This window comes from Archocentrus centrarchus, chromosome 4 (assembly GCF_007364275.1).
Source record: "Archocentrus centrarchus isolate MPI-CPG fArcCen1 chromosome 4, fArcCen1, whole genome shotgun sequence".
In the NCBI taxonomy this organism is placed as follows: domain Eukaryota; kingdom Metazoa; phylum Chordata; class Actinopteri; order Cichliformes; family Cichlidae; genus Archocentrus; species Archocentrus centrarchus.
Genome location: NC_044349.1, coordinates 28,044,863 through 28,072,074, shown reverse-complemented (window position 1 = coordinate 28,072,074; position 27,212 = coordinate 28,044,863). Strand labels below are relative to the sequence as shown.

The following is a 27,212-nucleotide window of genomic DNA, read 5'->3' as shown; positions in this document are numbered from 1 at the left end:
AATATCAAGACTTCAGAAACGTCAGTGGGTGGCATCTCTGTAGCTGCGTCCATCTTTTATACTCTGAGTCCTCCAAAACACTTAAAACTTAATGAAGATGCTACATGTAAGTGGAATGATGACTGGTTGAATAGGAAAGAGAGTCCGGGGCCAGGCCAGTCCAAAAAAGGTCACTGCACCCCTCTCAGCTGAATTCTCTATAAATTTACAACCATACACAAAATTATGTCAATACTTAAGTTATTGTAGCACAAGCTCAAGTTAATTATTCAATCAATAACAGTAGCTTAGTGCTCCTGCGGCTACGATAGCTTTGGGAAGTAGCCTACCCCTCATATCCCCCTGGTCATTTATCAGCGTGTGAGACTAGTTTTAAACCATAATCTCACTCAAAATTTGCAAACAGAACATAGAAATATATGAAGGGTATTTTGCAGACACAGTCTGTGAGTTCATTAATGAGCTTTATGTTGAATAACTGATTTACAAAGAAGTGGTTAGACTCTTCACTCAAGTAAGTCATAATCCTACTTAATTTATAGAACAAAAGATTTAGCATCAAAGTTTAGTTTAAGTTGATCATAACCTTGTTAAAAACTAATTATATAATGGATGGCTATGATTTATCTGACATTTAGGGAAGCCCTACACCTGTAAACAAAGGAAAGAAAGTTAGGTTTACTCTTCAAATACAGTGAAATAATTGTTAGGAGCAAAAGGCACGAGAATGATCTTTATTGCTGGAAGAAAGTTTTAATTAAATGTCAGACAGCCCTGGGGAAACACTAAAACCTGACTCTGATATCAAAATAAGTTACTCTATATAAAAATGTTTTTTGGCAGTTTACGGCACTTATGGGAACAAGTAGCCAAACAGGAAAAAGTTGCATCATATGCACATTTTAAACTGTTTGTTGAGCTGACTTAAACATGACATTTTTATATCAACACACATCAACTGTGTATAGACAAAACAAACAAAAAACAAAGAAAAATCACGAAAAGACATTCATGATAAAACATTCTCACTTCTGGTCTCCACCTCCTGGTTTCCAAAAATAAGTACTTCTGTTGAAAATATTAGCTCTACTTTGGAAAATGCTGAGATTTTTGTTTTTTTAGACACATCATAAAAAAGTAGCACCTTTCACCAAACGTGAGTTGCGTACAGAAGCTTCACGCATCCGTGACACATGGCTGAGTTCAGGCGCCAGGCGGGAGGTGGTGGTGGTGGGGGTGGGGGTGGGGGTGGGTGGGGTTAGTGTCGGGCAGATTTACAGATTTTGTCATAAACTTCTGGAAAGGCTTCATTGCAGCCTAATTCATCTCTCAATCTGTGGTACAGCTGTCCATCAAACATCTCCCAGAACTCCTCTCGTTCCATGTACACATCTGCATACAACATCTGGAACCTACATGTCAAAGAAACAGCGTGGAAATGCAAAGGGAGGTTGTGCAGTGGGAATGTAAGAAACTTTTCTATCACCTTCGTTTTGGGTGCTTCATTTTTTTTGGTTCATTTGAGACTTACCCGTGAACATCTCTGACAAACTTCTCCAGCTGGCGTGTTGATGCTTTAGCTTCAAAATGTTTGACTTTAGGTTCCCCATAAGCCCCAATATCTACATACAGCTCCTCTTCTTGACCTTTGGGGTGAACCATCCCTCTGCCTGGTGGCAGCAGGAACGGGCACAGCCACAGTGGGTACACCTGAAACAATACAATCCATTTCACTATTTAAAACAGGAGCACCTTATACATAAACAGATCCATATTGGAGTCTTACTTCAATGTCCTTGTGGAAACGTGTGATGGCATCCTGCAGATGTTTCATGGGTACCAGCATGTCCTGGACCACGTGATGCTGCTCATAGAGACGTCTGATGGTTTCTCCCTGGGTGAGCTTCAGCAGAGAGATCTTGGGAGGAACCATCCAGCCAAAAAGCCAGCGGAACACGGGGTTGTTACCAAATGGAATAATATCCTGCAGAAAAGGCACAGAGACTCTCTGTAATACAATGTGCTGACACTGATTGTCTGATTTCAGAATGGCAGATGTGAGGGCACGCTGCTTTTTTCTCTGTTTATGAATTTCTTCTTTTTAGAGTTTCCTTTGTATTGTATAATAAATGATAATGATAATAATAACTAGCTGCAGACCTTTTAATTTTTTTTTTTTTTCATTTTCAGTAATATGCTGCAGCGAAATACTTCTAGAAACATGTCTTGCTACTTGGCGGCCATTCTGAACCTAATTTGGGCAGTTATCTGGAAGCACTATCTATCTAAATTAACTTGAATTTTAATCTTCACCAAGACGTACCACGATAGTGGTTCCATAGTGTGGAGATTTGCCTGGTCAGTCCCGAGAGGAGACACAAATCCCTTTGGGGTCGTGTCAGGAAGTACATCTGGTCTGGAAGTAGCTACATATTCCACGCATATGTAGAATTTCAAATCAAATAAGAAACAGGACACAAGCAAAGTTTGATGACATAGCTCCAAAATGAGGGCTTTTCCTCTGGAAGTTTTACTTCTACCACCATCTTTGCTGTTATCAGAGCTTTGTGTGCCATGTCTCTCTCCTATGTCAGGTCCCTGATTGTGGCTGCACTTACAAAGTACATACGGTTGCACACAGCAACCATAAAGATTTTGAAGTTAGAAGTTATAACACTGCACCCAAACATTTACCATCCTACTCTTTTTTTCTTTTTAAAATCACAGTCTGTAGCCCAAAATTTGAAGTAAAAAGTAGCCAGTTTGAAACATTAGAGTGCTGCATTATTTAATATGCCTACATGCTCTCTTGCGGCGATTGCAACATTTCTTCAGCTGCACAGAGAACTGTGGGCCAGAACAGCGAGCTGGATTACATCCTGCAAAACTTGACCAGATGCAGTAGGATACTGGGATAGTTTTTGCACTCTGCATTTGACACATTAGTGATTCTGGCATATCACATAGCACAGTAGTAAGAGTATTGGATACAATTCTCATATTTTCCACCAGAGGGCAGGGCCAACCTACCAACCACTGACACCACCATGACAATGATTCCTATCACAGATCAATAACAGTCAGTTATTGATTTAATCAAATCATAATTAAGCCCCATTTCTGCCTGCTTTTCTCCTGCACCGTCAACAAACCCAAAATCCTTTGGAGAAACAGAGCAGTCGAAAGCCCAGAGGTGACTCGACTAAATCTGTCAAACCAATACAATGCATAATTCATCACACCATTTACTGTTACAGAAACAAAGGATGCCCAGCCCTTCTCACTAATGGCTAATGGTGTGTGTGAGGGAGAGGGATAGAGACTGAGAGACAGAAAGCGAGAGAGAGGATGCATTAGAGCCTACTGAAGAGAAGTAAGACAGCAAGTTGGTAAGATGATGACTAGCTAAAATGTGACAGATATATGCAGCTTCCCAGTATAATCCTAAAGCTCATGGGATCATGGCTCTGTTGTGAGTGTGTGCGAGTACCTGAAGTTCCCAGAAGATGCTGCGTGTATGTCTGTGATAGTAGTGCCTCAGAGGGATATACTCAACTCCAGTGCAGTCTCTTTTCAGGTAGCCCTCTACGTGTTTAAAGAACCAGGGTTTAAAGTGCAGGCCGATTCTGTTAATCTGACGTTGAAGAGGAAACAAGGAGGTTAATATGATCAAACAAATGAAAACTAATCTGCGAGTACAGTCAAAGACGCCTTACCTTGTCAGGCTCTGCGTGGTCAGTCATGGTTCCTGTCATGATAACAGCACTGTCCAGAGTATACTGGATCCCTTCAACAAATGTGTTCTGCTTGTTCTCTGAAGCTTCAGTGAAGCGTTTACAGATGTCCTCCAGCCGTCTGACTGGCTCATAGCGCAGCTTCACCCAAGGCTTAGCTGGGACTATTTTAATCTCAGCAGCAACTAGGAACCCCAGAGTACCACAGGACCATGGGATGGCATGGAACAGATCCGAGTTTTCCTCCTATTTGAAGCAGAAATAAATGTACACACATGTGTGGCACTCTTCTGAAGACGACTGTGGTCCCAGCCAGCATTTCTGACAGGATATTTCTCTCAAATGCTCTCACATACGTCACAGTAGCGACCACTTTATCTTCTCAAAAAAGATCACGCTGTCTGCTTTTTTTGGGTGAAAAAAAGCAACACGCAACAATACATTTGTCTGATCAAATTGTCAGATTGTAAGAATAGGCAATTATAGAGTCATAATTGCTGTGACTTGAATGAGAGAAATAACAGACTACATAATGGTTACAGACCAAAAGTAGTGAGCCATCTTTCTCACTCTGTGTGAAGCAGGGTTATTATAGTTAACGAAAACGAACGAAATAACGAAAACTGAAAATGAAAAAACATTGTCGTTAACTGAAATAAATAAAAACTAAAATTAAAAGGAAGAAACGACAACTAACTAAAACTGAATTGTGAGTTTACAAAACTAACTAAAACTAACTGAAATTATAGATATTGTTATTTTTTCAAAAGTCTTGTGGATTGATATGAAATCATTTTTTTCCTCTCTCCGAGTTTAAGCTCGGAACGCCGTCGGGCAAATGGGTGCGCATGTGCGTGCGTGCGCACACCGCGCTGCTCCTCAGAGAGTCCCATGTGGTGTTTTTTTGTTTTTTTTTACTATGATAGCACAGATAGCAGCGAGTGTCTTGTTGTGGATGATGTTGTGGATGATGTACGGAACACTTCTTAGTCAGGAAAAAAAACACCAACATCAAAGTAGACCTGAGAAGCGCACACAAGGCAGCTACGGAAACCGCTCTCATCCTACAAGGCAACTCGGCCTGCACCTCCAGAGAAACGTGACTACTCGTCGGGTCAACGCAGCCACAAACGTTGTGTTTAGTCCTTGTGCGTTTCCGGCTACTTTATCAGTCAGATAATAACAATCAGGACTAATAATCAAAGCATCAATATAAGGACTCACAAATGTCAGCAAATTCCTGGAGGGAGCTGCTGAAACTATGGGAATGGACGTGAAGGAATGAAGAAAGTGAAAAAACAGGGACAAATATGTTTGCACCCTAAAAACTGAGCACAAAGAGCGAGGACCAAAAAACCCCCAGCACACAACCACAAGGTAATTAACACACGCAATCCAGCTATACATGCATAAATGCGGACATGAGGTCGGACACTTCCGTAGGCTACAGAGGCCGCAAAGACCCTGCAAGTCTAATCAGCGAGCATCCAACCAAGCTAGCTCCAAAACAGAAGCAGCATCAGGTGGTGAGAACATCAGGATGCAGCTGGATTTGACCTTTGACTCCTTCAAGGAGTTTGTTTTTGTCAAACACCACATGTAGCTGTTGTTAATCTGCTGCACTGAGGCTGAACTTTATTGGGAGTTTATTGTAGAATTTATTGAGTTTTGGAGTTCATATTGTTCTTTGTTTCTCCCTGTTGATGTTCATGTGTGTCCTTAATATTACACACATTTAGCATGTAGTTCTGCTGTCTGTGAACAGTTGGTTGCTGAATTTATTTCTTTAAAGGGTATTTTTAAAGGGTACCTGATTAAGTATGAAAATACTAAAACTAATACTGAAACTAACTAAAACTAAGCATAAAACCAAAAATAAAAACTAATAAAAACGAGCAAAACCACTCTGAAAACTAATTAAAACTAACTGAATTAGAGAAAAAAAAGTAAAAACTAACTAAAACTAAACTATCATGTAAAATCCAAAACTATTATAACCCTGGTGTGAAGTCATTAGTAAGGTGATGCAGGGGACCAACTACCCGAAAGAAAAATATAAACCAAATGTTTAATTTTTACTGCACACACAAAAAAAAGAGAAACAGTAAGTACCCATTATTGCTCACCTAAGGTCATATAATTTATGCTTCTGGACTCAGAAATGTATCAACTACACACATCACACAAAATCAATACTCACCTCTGTGCAGCGTACTAAACTGCCATCAGCTAGAATCACTTCATAGGCAACACAGATGTGCTGAAACAGCCCATAAATGTGGGACGATGACTCGATGCCTGTACCCATCACCAACCCCCCTAAGAGAGGAGAGGGAATCAAAAATGTTCTTTAGTAATTCAATTTCTACCCGGGTGGGAACAACAGCAGGCAAACACACGAGCAGACAGGAACATGTGCCTGCTGTGTGTGTGTGTGTGCCGGTGTGGACATGAGGATAAATGAATGTACCGTGGCCTGATTGGAAAACATTAGGCTGTTGATGCGTAGTTTATAACATCAGGAAATCCATTATGAAACCTAATCCAGGGGTGCTTCCAACACTGCAGCCATTTCCTCCCAGTTTCATGTTTTGAGCTACAACATCAGTCCTCTAACGCGATTAGAAAAGTCATTGGGGCTCTAAACAGGATACAGTGACTGATGGAGGAAATGCAGGATTTACATCAGTGAAATCAGTGTGGACGTCACCAGCTCATCTCAGGGGTAGCTGTGGCTCAGGAGGTAGAGCTGGCCATCTAACTCATTGGAGTTAGATGGTTGGTGGTTTGACCCCTGGCTGCTCCAGTCTGTGTGCCAAAGTATCTTTGGGCAAAATACTGAACCCAAAGTTGCTCCAATGTGTTCATCATCGGAATGTGAATGTGTGTGTGAATGACATCCTCTGAGTGCTCATGTAGAGTAGAAAAGCCAGTAAGAACCAGTCCAGTCCATCTCTCTATTTCCAAAAACCACAGATCATCCCACTCCCTGAGTCCAATGAAAATAAGGCACAACATACCCACAGTAAGGTCATCCAGCTCTGGCAGCACTGGCAATGTCCAGCCAATGGAGTTGAGGAGAGCAGTGACTTGACCCATGTTGGCCAGTGGTTCGACTCTCACCACCTAAAAAACAAACATCCCTCTGAGTAACAATCCACCAGCAGGCTCTTCTTCTTCTTCAACTGCTCTCTTCCACCTCCATCTCACCCTATCCCCAGCATCCTCCTCTGCCACACCAGCCCTCTGCATATCCTCCTTCACTACATCCATGGATCTTCCCTGTGGTCTTCCTCTTTCCCACCTGCCTGGCAGCTCCATATTAAACATCGTTTGCCCAATATATCAAACATATCCCTCCTCTGCACATGTCCAAACCATCTTAGCCTCGCCTCTCTAACTTTGTCTCCAAACCGCTCAACATGAACTGTCTCTCTAATATACTCATTTCTAATCTTGTTCATTCTGGTCACACCTTTTCTTGTATTTATTTGACAGTTAAACAGGGAACATGGTGAGACTGAGGGCAACAATTTTAACTATGCATGCTGCAATTAGACAGTGTAGCATTAACACTGTTGTCCAATAGGGCTAGAAACAATTAAGGTGGTGTTATGATTTGTTAGATAATTTATGGCGCTGATCCAACTACTGCTGCAGCCGTGTCCCTGTGTTTTCAGGTCTCAGTAGTCACAGGCGACAGAAACCACAGACAAAACAACACAAACAGGTTTTTTAAGCTAAAAAAAAAAAAAAAAAAATGAAGAAAACGTGTAAGCAGTCTAGCAATGGTTAACGGCAATATAGTAAATTAAACCTCAGTACTGGACAAATTTAATATTTTATCTAATAGCGGTGCTAAAGCAAGGAAAAAAAAATGCTGATGCTGACATTTGTGGTTTGAGTGACATAAACCACTCCAACTCCAGGAAAAAAACATAAAGATACCTTTTCTTGGACTCACAAATGTCTCTACAAAATTTCATCTTTTGTAGTGTAATTATATAATAGTTATATGCCAGACTCTCTGACACCAAGAAGTGAGACCACATCTCCCACAGCTCCAGCTTTATCAGCCATTTATAAAAGAGTAACTTTAGTAATTTAATAAAATCAGCAGTTGGTTGCATTAAAAAGTGTATTTATATGGATCCTCATAATCTACTTGGCAGTCATGCCTGCATAAGCAAATGATAAGAGTGAGCGAAATTATTTGACATGCAGAAATAAACACTTTCTGCGCCGCTTCGACTGTAAGAAATGACCTCAACCTGTCCGTCCCTGTACGAACAGTTTGATTCCACCACTGTTTTAATATTTTAGTGCTGCATGGACTACATGGACATTTCTGAACTGCTCACTCCAGCTCAAAGACTTGAAGATGATCGATAATTTTCAGTCACTGGCACCTAAATTGAAGATGTTTTCTGCTTGTAATTAGGCCTTAAGTAAGAAGTGATCGAGACTTAGCTTTAAATTTGTCTGAAATCTCATTTGTTGCTGTGCATTGTTGTTTGTGTTATGATTTGTACACAGATACTACTATTAGATTCTTTTGGCTGCTCGCTTATTTATAAAGTGTATCATGGTAATACACAGCAGATAATTGATTTGGCACATTTTATAGCAGGATGTCCTTCCAGCTGCGACCCTCCCAGGAATTTCTGTCTCCTCCCGGTCTCAAAATCGGGGATCTCATGGGTGAAACGATGAGTGAATTAATAGTAATAAGATATTAAGATAAGCAAGAAAAACTTTAATGATGGCTCCGTTCTGTTTAGCTTTAACACCCTTACAGTCAAGGATGACTCACAGCAATGGCTTAATAATTGGTGATCCTGATGTAACTGCACCCAGTTAATAATGCTTCATCAGTTATTAAGATTTTTGATTGATTTCACAAATATGAAACACTGTGTTTGTTGCCCACTCGTACCTGCCTCTTTGTGTCCACCTCCAGAATGTCCATCATGTTGATCATGATGTTCTTATGCGTTTTCTTGTACTTGCCCACTCTGAGAGAAACGGTGAGCCAGCCGGGGCGACCTGTACACATATAGGTCTTCCCACCCTCCTTTCTCCACTCGCGCACCTGAAATGTGTCAGAGTTTGTGACGTATGGAGATGAACTGGTCATTATCCATTAGGTGACAGTCGATACACAATGTTTAACAGATTATTTACAATTTTTACACAGTTCATTTGAACCTTTTGGAGGATATTTTTCATAAGATAAGTTCCAGTATATGAAAACCTAAACTCTCTGCGTAGCAAGGAGATGAAAAAGAAAACTTCCTCTAGTGTTTTACTAAATCTTTTTAGTGATGCAGCTATTGAGTGATCAGTTTATAATTAAATACTAGATACATACATGTACCATATATATAGTCTGGCTGCATAAAAATGATTTAATAAATAAAAACAATAATTGATTGTGCAATAATTGATTCGATTTAATTGAGCCAAATCAGTAGAAGTAAAGCAACACCACTGCTTACAAAGTTGCTTCACAGATTATACACACACAGTCTAATTATTATCCTATTTGAGTCATAAGCAGCCAAAGTCTTCCACTACCCATGATTCACTGCAAACAACAGGTGAAACTTTATGAGCAAGAATTTGATTGTCGTTGTTATTGATCATTAAAAGTCATGGTGGCACAAACTGCAATATGACAGAAGAGAGTAGTAGAAATTAAGCGTCGTGCACAAGCATTATTATTATTTTAGTAATGAGAGTACAGCTGTGACACCTGTTCGCACAGACCCGTTGAGACGCTCACCTGTCGCTGGATGTCTCGCACGCGCTGGTCGTGCAGTTTGGGCGCAGAGCACATCTTGAAAATGAGCCATGCCCTCGCATAATAATACACATCAAATATAACGGAGAGCGGCAACAAGAACAAACACACAAATATCCACCTCTGGTGAACCATCACGTATTCGAGACCTTTGACTTTGATCCAGAGCAGGAATAAAACCAGCAACCCTCCTAAATAGAACAGCGGATCCATCGTGTTTGGGCAGATCGGAACTCAGTCTGCTCCGCTTCCGAACTAAAGATATCTGTTTCCCCTCTCAGCTGGGGCCGGAGCTCTTTGGTGAACTCTGTATTGATTGCCCCAACCCCAAAACTCGATTTCTGATCACCCCCTTCACTGGGATAGGTGAGCGCCGATAGGTAGAAGGCCAGCCCCGCCCCTGCTTAACAACGATTGGACGATAATAGCAAAAGGGCGGAACCTGTCGTCTAAGCTTTAAGTTGATTGGTCGACAAAGTAACTGAAGGGACTACCAGAAACGTAGCCTCTCTGCTGTTTAACCAATCACGGTGCACGCAGGCCGTCACACCATGCACCCTATCCTCATGGCTGTGTTACAGCACTTGATTCAAACAGTATCGCAGATTAGAGCCTGCAGTTTAATGCTGACTATTTAAATTAATTGCCGCAGTTTCTTGCAGAAGCGAACTTTATCATATTTAATGCACAAATGCAGGCAGACATGATCTTACACCATCACTCATCAACTCTTTGTTTCTCATTATTATGATCATTAACCATCCCCCAGCCCCCAAATATATACTTGGCTGTTGGTCAGTTTTAGTACAAAAGTTGTTCTCCCCATCTTTTATAAAATAACTGGTTAATTATCTACATGTTCATTTATCCATATAAATCTATGGATAGTAATACACCTAAGGGTGCCCCCTCCTTTGGTCCAGGATAGACATTAGTGATCTCTTCTGGATGACTTTGTCTTTACTCCTAATAGTAAAAGTTAGGAAGCTGAAATGTTGAATATTACACCTTCTTTTAAGCTAAAAGCTTCACTATGTCTAAATACATTCTCATAGGTTCTTAGCTATGAGGTCACCGTGGTTCAGAGCTTAAAAAAAATTGAAGCTAATAAAAGTGGAACTTAAAAAGGAGTTGCAATCTTTGCAGTTCAGAAGCTAACTGAACTGTAGACGTTCAGTCTCACACAGTTTTTGTCATTCAGAAAAGACATCCTTAATTTGGTCATATCAGGCTTATGAGCTCTAGAGTTGTATACTCTAGAGCTCATAAGCCCCGCCTACCTGCTGTTCAAACCTTCTGTCTCTGAGGGACAGCCAATCAGAGAGAGCTGGCTTAAGTGGAAGACAGGAGGTGGATCTAGATGTGGAAGAGCTCAAGATTCCAAAATTTTCAGTGGTAATGGTGTGGGGGATATTTTCTAGGGACACTTTGGGTCTCTTAGTACCAACTCAGCATTGCGTAAATACACCCTATCTGATAATGGGTGCTAACTATGTCTATCCCTTTATGACCACAGTGTACCCATCTTCTGATGGCTGCTTCCAGCAGGATAACATGTCCTGTCACAAAAACTGTCTCAGACTGGGTTCTTGAACATGACAATGAGTTCAGTGCTCAAATAGCCTCCACTATCACCGGATCTCAATCCAATAGAGCACCTTTGGGATGTGGTGGAACAGGAGATTCCCATCATGGATGTGCAGCTAACAAATCTGCAGCAGCTGTGTGATGCTGTTGTGTCAATGTGGTCCAAAATCTCTGAGGAATGTTTCCTGCACCTGGTTGAATCTATACCGTGAACCATTAAAGGTAGCTCTGAAAGCAAAAGGGAGTCCAGATTGGTACTGGCATGATTAGTAATTAACTCTATAACAAATTCATCAAACTGTGTGGTAAGCAAACTGAGTTTTAAAAAGGAAGCATCCTTTATACATCACTCAAACTTGTTTGGGATCTGCTGCCGTGACGTGGATTGTTTCATAATGTGGAAAACACGTTTTATTAGTGTGTCCATTTATGTTCAGAGAAGTGGCTTTGACACACATTCTCTCTCTCTCTCCCTCCGTCTCTTCCTCACACACACATACACACACACACACACACACACCATAGGGCTAAAGCGGTACCCTTCAGACACATTAGACAGAGGGAGGGTGGGGCGCCAGTAAAGATTTCTTAATGGGCTCGGCCGCTCTCTCGTCCATCTGCCTTGATGATAAACACACAGCTACTCAACATTAGCCTGATGCGCATCAAACCATTCTTCATTTTATTTCTCTTTATTTTTCAACAAACTGTCACTTTTAGGACTTTTCCGCCGCTGGAGACCCACAGAGCAAGAACTACTACACATGGTGAATGGTCAGGAGTATTTTATCAGTAATGGAGATGGAAATGGCGGGATCAAAAGAGTAAGATTTAGAAGGAATTCCCTGTCACAGGATTTCTGGAATTGTGGAGTAAATTATTTGGATGCCTGGCCACCGTCAGAGTGCATGGGGAACACACTCTGTGAGACTGTTTATATGTGAGTGACACTAATCAGCTAGTCACAGCCACACGGTAACCTCAGAAACAGTTGCCAGTCCTGGAGAAGGATGCCTTCCCTGCATCATGGAGCAATCTTCACCGGAGCCTTCCTCATTGTGACTGGTGGGTCCACAGCCTTCCTAGCTTCATACCAGAGCCGCCTGCAGGCTTTCTCTCTCTGCTGTGTGGTCCTGGGGGTGGTCATGCTTATCCTTGGGTTATTTTGGGCTATGAACAGCAAAAGTGCTGTCAACTACAACCACAGAGAGTTCGACCAGGAGTGCCCGCATTATCCGTACGAGTACACCAACTATCCCGGCCAAGCCTTCTTCAATCCCCCAGGGAACCGGTTCCCAGAGTCCCAGTCAGTGTTTCTGCCCAGGTGGGTGAAGGAAAAATAAGCTCAGTTTGTATAACTAAACCTGTTTTTGCTAATCTTGTTGTCAAAAACTAGAAAATAGGAGTCCAACTATTCATAACAGATTTTCTGAAGAAAAAAGAGATTTTTTTTTTTTAAATCACAAAACAGTTTTACTGTCTGCTTTGCTGTGTTGTCCAGTTTCCAGTTATCTCTCTTTTTTTTTAGACAGAGACGTTCATTCACAGATGTTAAAAAGACTTAAATACGATGACAGCCTCTTTTCTAGACACACCCTTTTAGTTGTTTATTTTAGCCAAAAAGCACAGAGGAGCATCTGTAAATCTGAAGATAAAGAAATGACATCTTGTATTCCGCAGGCTCTTCACAACCTTACAAGACATTCGATGATTTATCTTTATAAAGACAAGATAGACAGTTATCTAAACAAAAGTCACTACAAATTAAAAGAAATAGACGTTTTGTTTTCAGGCTCTTTAGACTCTGGTGCCTGTTGCTAAATGTGATTTAGAGATGATTAATTTAGCCATGAAGACTGAACACAATGATTACAGCTAGGCTGCCTCATGACTTGGCTGTGTATAAAAATACTAGAATTTCTGATACTTCTACAGAGCTTAAAATAGGAGTCCTGTGATGTGTTTTCTGCCTGTATTTAACTTATTCACATATTTGCACACATGACTGCTCAGCCAGATTCTGGTATATACATGTAGCAGCCACAACATTAAAACCACTGGAAGCTGAAATGCAAAGCACTGATCCTCTCAATGCAGTGTTGCGGTGGGAAACCTTAAGTTCTCTGATTCCTGTGGGTGTTCATCATGCTCCAACCACCTAAACACTGTAATACAAGCAACAGCATTTACAAGTGGCAGTATTTCCCCTAGGATGCAGGACAGTGCTCCTGGAGTCTTAGGCCAATGCCGAGGCATTGGCCTCCAAACTTCTCAGATCTAGATCTCGAGCATCCAAGGGGTGGGCCAGAAGAAGCCCAATCCACTAAAACCCCAACCCATAATTATCAGGTTGCAAAGGATCCACTGCCCCAGTGCCAGACACCACAAAACATCCGAAGAGAAACTGTGTTTATGCCAAGGTGGACCCATGGGGAATGTAATTTCTTAATCCACCAAGCTATGCCAGTGGATAAAAACAGTAGTTTTACTGTCTGATCAGTATAAGTACCTTGTTTGCACTCTGATGTGGTCTATGCCAAGCAATTGCTTGTTTATTAGGCCTTTATAGTAAGCTAAACGACTAAGATTACATTTAGACATGAGAGTGATGTCAATATTCTAATTTTTCCTGTCTCTCTGCAAGTAGGACCACTTGCACGTGTCATGTAAAGGGTCACGCTATTCCTTTATTGCAGAAAATTATACTATTCCTTTAACCAAGTGTGATTCAGGAGCAAGCACCTTGGTGATCTAAAGGCAGTCAGCTTGCTGCTGCTGTTTGATTAGAGGTGGTTAGTGAAATAAGCTGGCAAAATAACAGAAAAGAAACCCAGCATGTTCAAGACTCATGGCTACAGTCAGTTAGGCCTATACCTTAGGACAACCAATTCCTCTATTTGGCAGGAAGGAGGACTACAGACAGAGTGTGACTCCATCTTCACTCTTGCATATCATCTCTACAACTACCAATACCTCAGAACCTGGTACTAAATATAAGCTTGTGATTACACGTGACTGTTCTCACACAATTTCTTACTTTCTCTGAATGTAGGACGATGGAACGTCACAGGCATGTTGCTCGGGGTGAAGATTTTGACTACCCTCCCATGAATATGGACTCTGGTGGTTTCAGTCCAACGCCTCACCCTCCTCCCTGGTTGGGACCCCCGCCTCCATATGAGGTTGCCATCAAGACAACATGCAGCTCCACACACCTGCGGCGTGCATACTCAGACACGCACCTGGCAACAGAGCCCTTGTTTGGACAATCAAGAGAGATCAGCTTTGAGGTGTGATGCCGGGTTATTCTGAGACTGGGAATTTTACTCAGAGTATGCTGTAGTTGTCTTTTCACAGTAACAAACTTTATTACTCACTTGAAGCATGGCTCTTTCTTGGTCTTAGCATGCTTTCATCAAGTTTCCTGTACTTTCAATTATGTGATGATGTTAAAGTTGCGAGTATGTGTAAAAGAGGCTAAATGGATGTCACCCATTGGTTCACAAAGTCTCATTTTGAAGCCTCGATTTCAGCACACAAGCACAGCAAGCCATGTAATCTGATAATTGCATTAAAAATGCTCCAAAAGGCACAGACACCACAAACAGAGAGCTCCAATTCAGTGACTTGAATTATCAGAGGTGAAGCCTAACACCCACGCAGCATCTGGTTATCCCCACCCCTAATAATAATAACTTTAAGCCTTAACATGTACAGTTGATATAAAGGGGAAATTTAGCTTTGGAGATCAAAACCATAATTTGTACCACCCTGGAAACATATTTATTTCTACTCAAGTGTTTGGCATTTTTCATCCATGAGCATTTCAGGTAGCACAGAGAGAGACAATCCTTCAAACTGATATTGACACCTACAGTCAGTTTAGAATAGTTAATTAAGCTAAAATGCCTTCTCAGTCTTTGCACTGTGGGAGGAAACTGGAGTACCAGGAGAAAACCCCCACAGGGAGGCACAGGAAGAAGATGCAAACTCCACATGAAAAGGCAGCAGAACCTATGCTATGCACCACTGTGCTGCCACTTGATTAAATGTATCCATCCATCCATCCATCCATCCATTCATTTTCTTGCACTTATTTAGTTCAGGGTTACTGTCCCAGCTGCCATAGGACGAGAGGCAGGATACACCCCAGACAGGTCAATTCAATTCAATTCAATTCAATTCAATTTTATTTATATAGCGCCAAATCACAACAAACTGTCGCCTCAAGGCGCTTTGTATTATGGGTAAAGACCCTACAATAATACAGAGAAAACCCAACAGTCAAAACGACCCCCTATGAGCAGCACTTGGCGACAGTGGAAAGGAAAAACTCCCTTTTAACAGGAAGAAACCTCCAGCAGAACCAGGCTCAGGGAGGGGCAGTCATCTGCCGCGACCGGTTGGGCTGAGGGGAGAGAAAGACATGCTGTGGAAGAGAGCCAGAGATTAATATCAATTAATGATTAAATGCAGAGTGGAGTATAAACAAAGTAAATAAGGTGAATGAGAAGAAACAGTGCATTATGTGAACCCCCCAACAGACTAGGCCTATAGCAGCATAACTAAGGGATGGTTCAGGGTCACCTGATCCAGCCCTAACTATAAGCTTTATCATAAAGGAAAGTTTTAAGCCTAATCTTAAAAATAGAGAGGGTGTCTGTCTCCCGAATCCAAGCTGGAAGCTGGTTCCACAGAAGAGGCGCCTGAAAGCTGAAGGCTCTGCCTCCCATTCTACTCTTAAGTATCCTAGGAACCAGGGTTATTATAGTTAACGAAAACGAACGAAATAACGAAAACTGAAATTGAAAAAACATTGTCGTTAACTGAAATAAATAAAAACTATAATTAAAAGGAAAAAACGATAACTAATTAAAACTGAATTGTGAGTTTACAAAACTAACTAAAACTAACTGAAATAATCGATAAACTTACTTTCATTTACTTGTTTTTTGGGGGGGTTTTTTAAGCCTTGTGGATTGATATGAAATCATTGTTTCCGCTCTCCGAGTTTAAGCTGGGAGCGCCACAGGACAACTGTGTGAGTGCGCATGTGCGTGCGCTCACCGCGCTGGTCCGCAAAGTAATGGCTGCGGTCTGCCGAGTCCCGTATGGAGGTTCTTTGAGTACAAACACCTGCACACGACCACAAGGTAATTAACACACACAATCCAGCTACACAAGCATAAATGCGGACATGAGGTCGGCAACTTCTGTAGGTTGTGTACAGAGGCCGCAAAGACCCTGCAAGTCTAATCAGCGAGCATCTAACCAAGCTAGCTCCAAAACAGAAGCAGCTTCAGGTGGTGAGAACATCAGGATGCAGCTGGATTTGAGCTTTGACTCCTTCAAAGAGTTTGTTTTTGTTTAACACCACATGTAGGCGTTATTAATCTGCTGCACTGATGCTGAAGTTTATTGTGGAGTTTATTGTAGAATTTATTGAGTTTGGGAGTTCATGTTTTTCTTTGTTTCTCCCTGTTGATGCTCATGTGTGTCCTTAATATTACACAAATTTAGCATGTCTTGTGAACAGTTGGTTGTTGACTATATTTCTTTAAACTGTATCTTTTGTCAAGTTTTCATTACACAATAGTCACTTTTGTGCCTTGAATCTTGCACCTGATTAGGTATGAAAATACTAAAACTAATACTGAAACTAACTGAAACTAACTAAAACTAAGCATGAAACCAAAAATAAAAACTAATAAAAACGAGCAAAACCACTCTGAAAACTAATTAAAACTAACTGAATTAGAGAAAAAAAAGTAAAAACTAACTAAAACTAAACTATAATGTAAAATCCAAAACTATTATAACCCTGCTAGGAACCACAAGTAAGCCAGCAGTCTGAGAGCGAAGTGCTCTATTGGGGTGATACGGTACTATGAGGTCTTTGAGATAAGATGGGGCCTGATTATTCAAGACCTTGTATGTGAGGAGAAGAATTTTAAATTCTATTCTAGATTTAACAGGGAGCCAATGAAGAGAAGCCAATATGGGAGAAATCTGATCTCTCTTTCTAGTCCCTGTCAGTACTCTAGCTGCAGCATTTTGGATCAGCTGAAGGCTTTTCAGGGAGCTTTTAGGACAGCCTGATAATAATGAATTACAATAGTCCACCCTAGAAGTAATAAGGTCACAGTCTATGATCAAATTAAAGGTACCAAATTCATCCTTATCTGATCAAAGCACAAAGGGATATCATACGCCTTATCAAAAAAAGAAAAAAAAAAAAAAAAAAGAAATGCAAGTTTATGTTTTAAATAGACTTTTAGGCTAATTTTAAAAATAAACACTACCGGTCCTCTGGACGTGATCCAAGCAGTCACCCATCTGTGCATGGACTGCCCAGATGTCTGCATCTGTTGCTGAGGAATTGCTCTACATTCCTGTATGAGTGCAGTCTGCAGCTGTGCAGTTGTCATTAGTTGTGTGTGCCCCTGTTGAACACGTCAACTCAACGTGTCCCATTCATGTTCAATAGCAGACCTATTGGGGCTAAATGCTGGCTAAGGAAGTGCTCCTGATGCAGAAAGGCCTGTGCTACTCTGGCAGTGTGGGGGCGGGCGCTGTCCTTCTGAAACAGCTGCAGGGCGGGGTGCTGCAGCAAGAATGGCACAAGTACTGGTGGGAGCACTTCAGCCATACCTCTGTCCGGTCAGTTTTCCACCAAGAACAATAAGATCAGAGATGGTGCTCTCATTGACATATGAAGTTGAAGCAACACCTTATATGTGCATGCTAACATCCAGCCTGCCTCAGTGAGTGTCAGTCAGGAAACAGTGAGCTTTGCTTAGCATGCCACTATCCTCTTCTTCTTCTTTCAGCTGGTCTCCTTACAGGTTGCCACAGCAGATTATCTGCCATAAACTTACGCTATCTCCAGCATCCTTCTCTGCCACACCAACTCTCTGCATGTCCTCCTTCACTACATCACTGAATCTTCTTTGTGGTCTCCCTCATGTCCTCCTAACTGGGAGCTCCATATTCAATACATCCACCATCCCTCCTCTGCACATGTCTGAACCATCTCTAACGTTGTCTCCAAACTGCTCCCAATGAAAATCTGAGCATCTTCAACCTCCAGCTTGGCCTCCTGTCTTTTTGTTAGTGCTACATCTCCAAACCATACGGCATCGCAAGTCTCACTACCACTGTCCAAACGTAATAGAATCCACCAGGGGTTATGTCAATTTATATAAAAATTGAACAAGTCATGGTTTTATGGGGGGTTATGTGTTCGATTATTTTGTGTCTGTACACAGTGAGTTCTAGCTTTAATGCTAAGCTAACCTGCACCAGACACATCAAGTGTTAAGGAGACCTGAAAACCCCACAATGTTCAGGGACACAGATACTGCTATCTTCATCATTTCTTTAAATTTCTGTTGGACCGATCTTGAGAACTGGATAATCCTCCTCTGTGGGACGGGGTTTGTGGCTTTCAAACAGTGCTGATGTTCTCCGGGAATAGCAACATGAAATCCTTCAGTTTGTGTACCACACATGTACTCATCAGCTCAGTGAAAGCAGGGAACGATGACTCATCTGACCATATGGGTTTTTCCACTGCTAGCTCACTGGCAATGCTGCCTGAGTTTAAATGCTACAAATTGACCTATTGTACCCATAAAATTGCTTTTGCATTAAAAAAAAAAAAACATTTTAATACATTCTTTCCTCCTTAGAGACCTCTGCTGTAACACATTGCAACATGGGAATCAACTATTAGCGGCCTTGAACTTGTTTCTCTTTAAGCATGCAACATTCAGGTGTTGCTTGGAATATACAGCTTTAAAGATTTGAGGACTGGATCAACACAAATACATTTATATGCTTTTTGTTTTTAAAAGAAGATGAAAAGTTAAAGAAGGAAGTTGTGAAAAGGAGACTTCGAACAGTTCAAAACTCACAAGCAGAAAAACTAAACTGCTGAGTTGATGTAATGTTAATCAAAGATGATTAAATAAACAAAACTGACGTGTTGATCATTACGTTTTGCCGACATATGCCTTTAGTCTCTGCAAATTCATTTTCATTCTATCATAAAATGTGTACAAGCACTGGATTTTTCTTCCTGTTCTTGATCGTCTGCCATATATCAGATTGCTCTTCATTCATTTTTCACTGTTTATCATATTATAAACTACAGCAGCATATGAGCAGTTCTACACTGCAAAGCTGACTTCGGCTCACATGAATCGCCGGATTATGGACATCTCACAATGTAGCTCTAAACTATTTGTTTACCGCTGAATATGCATGTATCTGCTATGCTTGGAAAAGACAACTTAAGAGAGAATTGTACAGGGATTTCAGTCTCTGTGAGAATGTTATTTCAACTTTGTTTAATAAAAAAAAAAGGACAGTCTCAGATGTTTGGTTATCTAATTAACCTGGAAAGATGATGGGATTTAAGACCGTACTGCTGCCCTGCTGGGTAATAACTAAAAAAAACATAACATTTTTGGACATGTAAGCATTCAATGATGCATAAATCATTTATGTGGCCTTCCCAAAATACTGTCTCATTTGTCTAATTTGTGCAAAAACAGTTTGTAAATGTACCTTGCAGACTTGTACATCTCACAGCAAGAGAACAGATCAGAAAAATTAGCAGCAGGCAGTTTAGAGCCTACTGGGTGATTTAATAATACATAAATATGTCTACAAGCATACACACAGGCATGTTGGTGTATACTGCCTTATTGCGTTTCATTAGAATTAGCAAAATTAAGGTTTTGCTAATTAAGAAGCGGTGTTACCTTGGTATTTTAAAATGTAAAATTTCATCAGCCTGAAACACGCTGGCTTCCTCAAAATGTCCTGCTTACATTATTGCATTCTGGCTGAGAACCACTGGTCCATCATCATCATCTTAATGCTGCTTGATGTTAGTGTTGCTGAGCTTGCAGTTGAAACTGCTATTAATGCAAATGATTGCTTGGAACAACTTTTAGTTGACACTATTTGAGCTCAGCTTGAGTTACATCATTTTGGCGATGGACCTACCACTGCTGCACTCTCTTTGGCTGTGCATGGGCTATGCATTTTATGGAATTAAACTGTGCCAGGTAACTGTATAGTAAGATACAGTGACCCACTGTCTTTAACAACTGCTGATAGCTAACCCATTCGTAACCTGCTAGCTGTGCTCTGTTCACTTTTGTTTTGAAAGAAAGCTGATTTCCCTCGATTGCTGCTTTCTCTCCTTTTTCTTTCTTTCTTTCTTTTGAGTCTATTGCCAAAAGTATTCACTTGTCTGCCTTCACATACATATGCAGTTGAGTGACATCCCATTTTCAATCCATAGGGTTTAATATGATGTCGGCCCACCCTGTGCAGCTATAACAGTTTCAAGTCTTCTCAGAAAGCTTTCCACCAGGTTTAGGAGTGTTTATGGGAATTTTTGACCATTATTCCAGAAGCACATTTGTGTGGTCATTCACTGATGATAGACAAGAAGGCCTGGCTCATGGTCTCCGCTCTAATTCATCCCAATACCACAGTTATAATACCACTAACAGTTGACTGTGGAATATTTAGTTGCAAGGAAATTTCACAACTGGACTTGTTGCACAGGTGGCATCCTATCACGGTACCACGCTGGAATTCACTGAGCTCCCGAGAGCTCAGTTTATACACCTGTGGCCATGGAAGTAATTGGAACACCTGAATTCAATGATTTGCATGGGTGAGAGAACAGTGTAACTCAGTGTGCATTAGCAATCACCCAGATAGAATAAATTAGCTCTGCTGTAAAGGAGAGTCTTTGTGTATTTTTTAAATTAAATTTCAGTCACCCAGCTGATTTATTCAGGCAATTTAAAAAAAAAAAAAAAAAAAAAAAAACGTTTCCAAACTTTTCATTCTAGGTTTGCAAGGGTCCCTCCTGCCATCAGGGTCCTGGGTAGTCAGCCCCACTTTGCCCACATTATTACACGCTGTTTTGAGGCTTTGCAAAACCAGTGGGTCAAATCGGTCCTTTAGGGCGGGCCGTTTCTGGCCCCTGAGCTGCATGTTTGACATCCCTGTTTTAGAAGAAATTCTGTTTGAGACTTACTGTGGACTTTGTGCTTTAGGCAACAAGCAGGAGGCAAGATGATCAGTAATGGAGCGATTGCTACACATACATGCGTTATGGAGCTGCTTTTTCTTTCTTTTTTTTCTTTTTTTTCGGAATCAATACATTAATGCTAAGCCAGTCATTTCTTCTCCGATCAGCATGTACTTCACCTATAGGCTGGGATCATCCTGCTTCACACCCAGCGGCTTTTCAGAGCTTAATACCTATTTGGTTTTACGCAGAGTTTTGCAGTTCACGTATAAGAGAAGCGATAACTCTCTCTGTGTGTGTGTCTGTGCGAACAGCTTGCCCAAACAGAGGTTAAGTGACAATGTTCAGACCCTGTGGACGCCCTGCCCTCCATTCCTCGTCACTGAAACCCTTCCTAGTGGGGAGGGAAAAAAACACTTCCTCACAGCGCACGTCTCTGCTGCTGCTGGTGCTGCTGGGGCCAGATGAAAACCGCACAGTACCCGTCACACATGCGAGATCAATTGCTATCCAACAGATTTTCGGTGCCGTAATCGTACCCCCCCCCCACCCCTAAATACCGGATATGCTTCTTCTGTGGAGAAAGAAAGCAGAGAGGCAGAGGAGCACATCATGAGAGAGGCGCGGCGGATACGCAGGATTTACGGACTGAATCGGATAGACTGTTTTCCCCCAGATTTTATTTAGCCACACATGCATCATAGGGAGAGTTAAAGTTGATGGCAAGGAGAAGAGTGATGGTCAAGCTTTCAGTCCACGCATTAGCTGAACATCTCACCGCGGCGTCCTATCAGGTAGAGAGTGGATCGATGTTTATTAGAACGAGCACGAACCCACGCAGTGATTATTTACATGTTGCACACAGTCCTGTTGTTTCCTCCTCAAGCCGCTTTCGTTTTTACTGCGGTATCTGTGTAGTTTACCCCTCACTTCCCACTACACTACCCCCCACTACATTGTTGCTTTCGTGGTCTTGGAATCTGAGTCTTGTTGTTTCTCTCTCTTCAGACAGGTTGCGGTTGAAGTGAAGGTACAGCTGTAGCTGGAAAAAGTGAACACCTTGAACGCAGAAGCTCTGGAGATGTCTGTCCACCAGGGCACGCTGCTTTGTCTGGGCGTGCTGCTGATGACTGCTGGGGGGGTCATGGCCCTTGGTGCGGGGACCCACCCGCCAGGCCTGCTCTTTGGACTTGGGCTGTTCCTGGGATTGGGAGGAATAGGCCTGCTGGTCAGTGGACTCTGCATGGCCATGAAGAATCTTCAGATTGCAGTGCCTGGACACTTTCTGCTGCACCCACGCACGGGAACACGCTTCAGCCCACAGCAGGCTCTGGCCATACAAAGGTACATACATGCACAAAATCTGTGCGAGGAGAGCTCACAGTCTTTTAGACACAGATGTTCTTTTGTGGGGTTATGATTTCTAAAAAAAAAAAAATGTGTGGTACCCTGGAGCAATGGTTTCTAGTAAGAGTCCTGTTAGTGAGGATAAATTAGGAATAAAGAGAGTAAAGAGGACAAAACATACTTTTGTTTGTTGTGCACAAAATACTTATAATTTCACATCTTTTTGGGCCTCTAATAAAGATGAAAAAAACACCCATGCAACATGTGACAGCATCATAAGTCAACAAGGCTAAAAATCTACAGCCGTAGCAGCTCAGTGAGGCTGTGCTGGGTTTCAGCGTCAGCATGCTTATCATGCTTTTAGTCAGCAGGTATGTGTAACATGTTGACCATCTTAAATAACAGTGTTGTCATTAGTTTTGTAGGAACTTGATAAGCCAGAGTTTGCCGAATGATTCAGGCCTGATGATAACCAGAGGCATGTGTGCATCAGTTTTTGTGGTAATCTGTCCAATTTTTGTCACAAAATTTATCTCAAAACCACAAATGGGCCTTACAGCGGTGCTAAAGAGGAAAAGCAAAGTTGTTACAATCCATCCTTTGGTTGCTATTTATGTCTGCACCAGATTTTGTGTCAGTCTCTTCAGTAGTTGCTGAGTTATCTCAGGAAACAGGAAACCTCTCTTTTTTCTGTAATCCTGCCACTTTTCAGACTTCCCCTGTGCCGCTGGAAACAAACGAGCACACTTCCAGACAAATGCCAGAACACACGACGAGTGTCTCTTTGTTGAACAGATCTCTTTGTGTTAGTTTTAGAGTGCAGTCTGACACGCTGAGATTTGGAAAGCAACAGATTCTCTGACTATGTGCTGATTTTAGAAGTAGGTCATTGCGAAAACAGCAAACACGTGCATGCGGAGAACCGACTCCCCTTGGCACTGTCTGCTGTAATCTATGATAGCTCGCAAATTTAAACAAGGTATACTCTGGTCTTTGTCTGTGAAGGAGAGATGCCGAGAGCAGAGTTTTCTCTGGCTTTTTCTCCCTCCAGACACTGACAGAACTCAGACTGATAAGTATTTCTAAAGGTGAACTAACGTTTCATTGTGACAGTGTACAGTTGGAGGGATTAAAGATACAGCCTTCTACAAACAGTAATGTTATCTACATAATGCATTTTCCAAAAGGAATTGTGGATGCTTGTAGTATAAATGCATTACTGGAAAAAGATGTGAGATTAAGAGCATCTGTAGAGTATAAGATTATTGAGAAATTAGTGTTAACGAAGATGAAGTGGAAAGTGAAATAATACTGAAAAGACTTGAAGTAACAGCTTGAACATGACCTGCCTGCCTTTTTCCACATATTTAGGAGGTTGGACAGAATACGTCGGGAGATGTCAGCAGACTCTGTCAGCAGGTCACCAGAGCCTGAACCCACCATGCCATCCACCCCTCCGCCATGGACCATGGAGCCGCCTCCATCCTACGATGCGGTGATGAAGAGCCAGGAGCGCAGCGAGCAGCTTTAAGCTCAGGTGGACATGCTTAATTCATGTCAGTGCCTTTTTTTGTCTGCGGTTCTCCACGAGGACCTTGAAAGAACAGCCGGTGCTATCGTGAACTCGTTGAAGTGGGCCACTTCGGTGCCTTAGGACAGACGCACGGATCCCAAACACAAGACAAAAAAAAACAAAAAACAGTGAGAGACTGCAGCTGGTTAAAGACTTAATATTTTTACAGGCTGGGCCTCAGTTTGGCCTTTATGTCTCCTGAGTATGTGTGTTGTGACTGATTGTGAAAGAAATTGAAATGATTACTACAACTGCTTCACTCTTTGTACTAAAGGTCTTTCTTGAGACCAACATTTTGCAGGCTTAACTTTTACAACCAAGTTCATGGATTGATTTCAACAGATTGGTTGCAAAAGTCCGCTGTTGACACCTAATTGGGATATTTTATTGGCCTGCATGAATTTATGTGACCTACTACTGTGGCTGCCTGGCGCTCTCCTACACACAACCTTTTTTTTTTTTTCTCTCACAGCTGCACAGCTCCTCTTTATATCTGTAGCATATTCCAAAGCAAAGTGCCTTAACCAACATCAGCAGAACCTTCACAGGAAAGTGTTTTTCATCACTCGGCTTTGTTTATGCTGTTATTTCGCTATAGACGCGAGTGAATTATTAGCCAACGGGGTCTCCGTGGGTGCTGTTGCACTTATAAATAAGAGCTTGTTTATTTAAAAAAGTGAAAGCCAGAAAGGCAGAGAATGTAAATGTCTACATATTTAAAAGAATCCAAGCAAACAGAAAATGCATGCTCAATTCTGTTCCAAAGCAGATGAGCTGTGGGAATCATTTTACCAGCAGCTTAAGGCAAGGTGACTTACCAGGTACAAGCACACACCTGCAATTGTATACCTGACCTGAGCAGGCTGTCTGCAGGCTGTAATAAGCAACAGAGTGGAACCCTAACTGAGTTTTCTCCACCCTCACCTTCAAGCCCTGACCCTGCACAGCACAGAAGCCTTCCTCTCTGCATGACAGGTGCCTATCAAACACTTGCTTTAAAACCAGGCAGCAGTGCGATGGCAGAGGGGAAACCGTATCGTTATGGGTTGATAGTGGCGGGCCTTTGTGTCTTGGCAGTTGGCCTTTTCATCATGATGCAGGAGCGGCCACATGTTTATGCAACAATGTGCGTTTTGGGTGTCACTATGGTGTGTGCTGGGACTGCATGGAGCCTCTGCCAGTGCTATCCTAAGGTAGATACTATATGCGTGTGTGTGTGTGTGTTTGGGAAATAGAGAGACAGTGATTGTTGCCAAGAAGAAATAGATTTGGTAATGGAGATTGTGTGTTTATTAGGTCATTGTGGCTCCTGTGATTCAGGAGAAAAGCCTAGAAAATGTCATGAGTGCTGTGGCTGAAGATGAAAGGTACTGTTCCAAACACACACACACACACACACACACACACACACACACACACACACACACACACACACACACACACACACACACACACACACACACACACACACACACACACTCACATTGTATCCTAATGGGCCACAGACAAGTGGGTGTTGACTGAGGCCTTAATGACTCCCTTTGGTCTGTCAGGATAGCTCAGAATGCTAAGTGCCCATCCTGTAGTGGGTGAACATGGCGACAGTGGTGGCGTTGTGGGTCTGCACTAAATCACTGTAGGCACTCATTTTATTATCATTCAGTGTTTTTGTTGGATGGAGAGAGGTTAGGAAAAGTGGAATAGAGGGGAAAAAGAAGAGATACTAGACAAAAGGTTGCAAACAAGAGGGCAGAAACATTAATGCTGATTAAAATACTTGAGCCTCGTTTGTTCCAGCCAGCAATCGAAAAAAAGAGGCTGTGCTGCGCAACTCCTGCATGAGTGTTTGCAATTACGAGTGTTCTGCAGCCAGATAAAGATGTGCACGCTCAGCAAAACCCTGCCTCTGAAGCGAAAAAAAAAAAAAAAAAGTAAGAAAATGAGGACAAAATACTGGAACCAGACTTCTATTTCTGTCCCTCCCACCCTACCCCCACTCCTTTTGATTTAATTTTAGATGCACTGAGGCTCTGCCAGGTTTCTGTGGCCAAAAGTTGAGCAGCATCAGACTTCTCCCCGAGACCCTGAAGACTCAGTGTCACAGCTGTCCCACTCTGCATCTGGTCTGAGGGAGGGACAGCACTATCAGAGGACTCCTCCTGGGTACCACACTGCTCTCAGGATAGTGAGGAGCCCCCTTGATGAATTTTTATGACGCTTTACTGCATCACTCACACAACATGCTGTTTGAATGTGTTTTTTTTTTTCTCTTTACATCTAATAGAAGCAACTGATCATCTATCAACAGTTTTGTGTCACTTTGTGTCATTGTGAAGTGCTTAATAAAGATAATTAAGTATTATGTAGTATTTCCAGAAGATGGCACTATTTACTGTATGAAAGTGTGTTTGTGTGTCTGTTCGGGAGCAGCACTGCATTCATACAGTATACAATAATTTAATGAAGACATTTTTAGCCTCTTAATGCAATTCTTTTATAGCTCGAAGTCTTCCAGAAGACTACTGTACTGCAGCTTGGTGTGGCTTACTTTACAGTATCCCTATGTGCCAGCTCTCCATAAATTCCCTTTCAAAGCGTTTGCTTATCTACACCGCCTGTTGACACATTACCGCCACCAGCTGTTGAGGAACAAAGTGAAACTGGCAGCAGGAATTTGTAGTGTTGTTCATGTCTTATCTTTTTGGATGTCCTTTTTACAAACCTGTAAGGGAGTCAGTCTTGGTCAAAAACGACAGAATAATAATACCACAGTGCCAGAATACGTAATGGATAGCAGTGAGATCAGCGGATATTTAGTACATGCAGCTTCTATGTTGCTGTAAATTAATCATTAAAAAAAAAAAAGTTAATTTCATTCCATGTTGCACTGGGGCTTTTGGTGTGAAACTACCCCGGCTCCATCCACACCAGTGACATAATCAAGAGCTTCGTTTTGTCAGATGTGACCTCCTCCAGGCCAGAGCCCCAGAGGGTATTATGTAACAGTTTGCTGAGTTCATTAAGAGTAAAGGGATTATGCTTTTTTTTTGTTTTGTTTTTTTTAAAAAGTGCTAAATTTCAATACAGAGCATCATAATAATTTCTTGG

General features: G+C 41.8%; 1 protein-coding gene across 1 annotated transcript; it reads right to left on the bottom strand.

Annotated features, from left to right (window-relative positions):
• Nucleotides 1-1,239: 1,239 nt before the first annotated feature.
• dhcr24 (24-dehydrocholesterol reductase) lies at nt 1,240-23,275 on the bottom strand. The gene is made up of 10 exons (XM_030726656.1): nt 23,271-23,275; nt 9,520-9,770; nt 8,671-8,826; nt 6,755-6,860; nt 5,935-6,053; nt 3,717-3,980; nt 3,491-3,634; nt 1,787-1,984; nt 1,532-1,710; nt 1,240-1,412 (listed from the first exon to the last, which is right to left on the bottom strand). The coding sequence occupies exons 2-10, from the start codon at nt 9,748-9,750 to the stop codon at nt 1,259-1,261; spliced, it is 1,551 nt and encodes a 516-aa protein (XP_030582516.1). The 5' UTR covers nt 9,751-9,770; nt 23,271-23,275; the 3' UTR covers nt 1,240-1,258.
• Between the last annotated feature and the right edge of the window lie 3,937 nt (nt 23,276-27,212).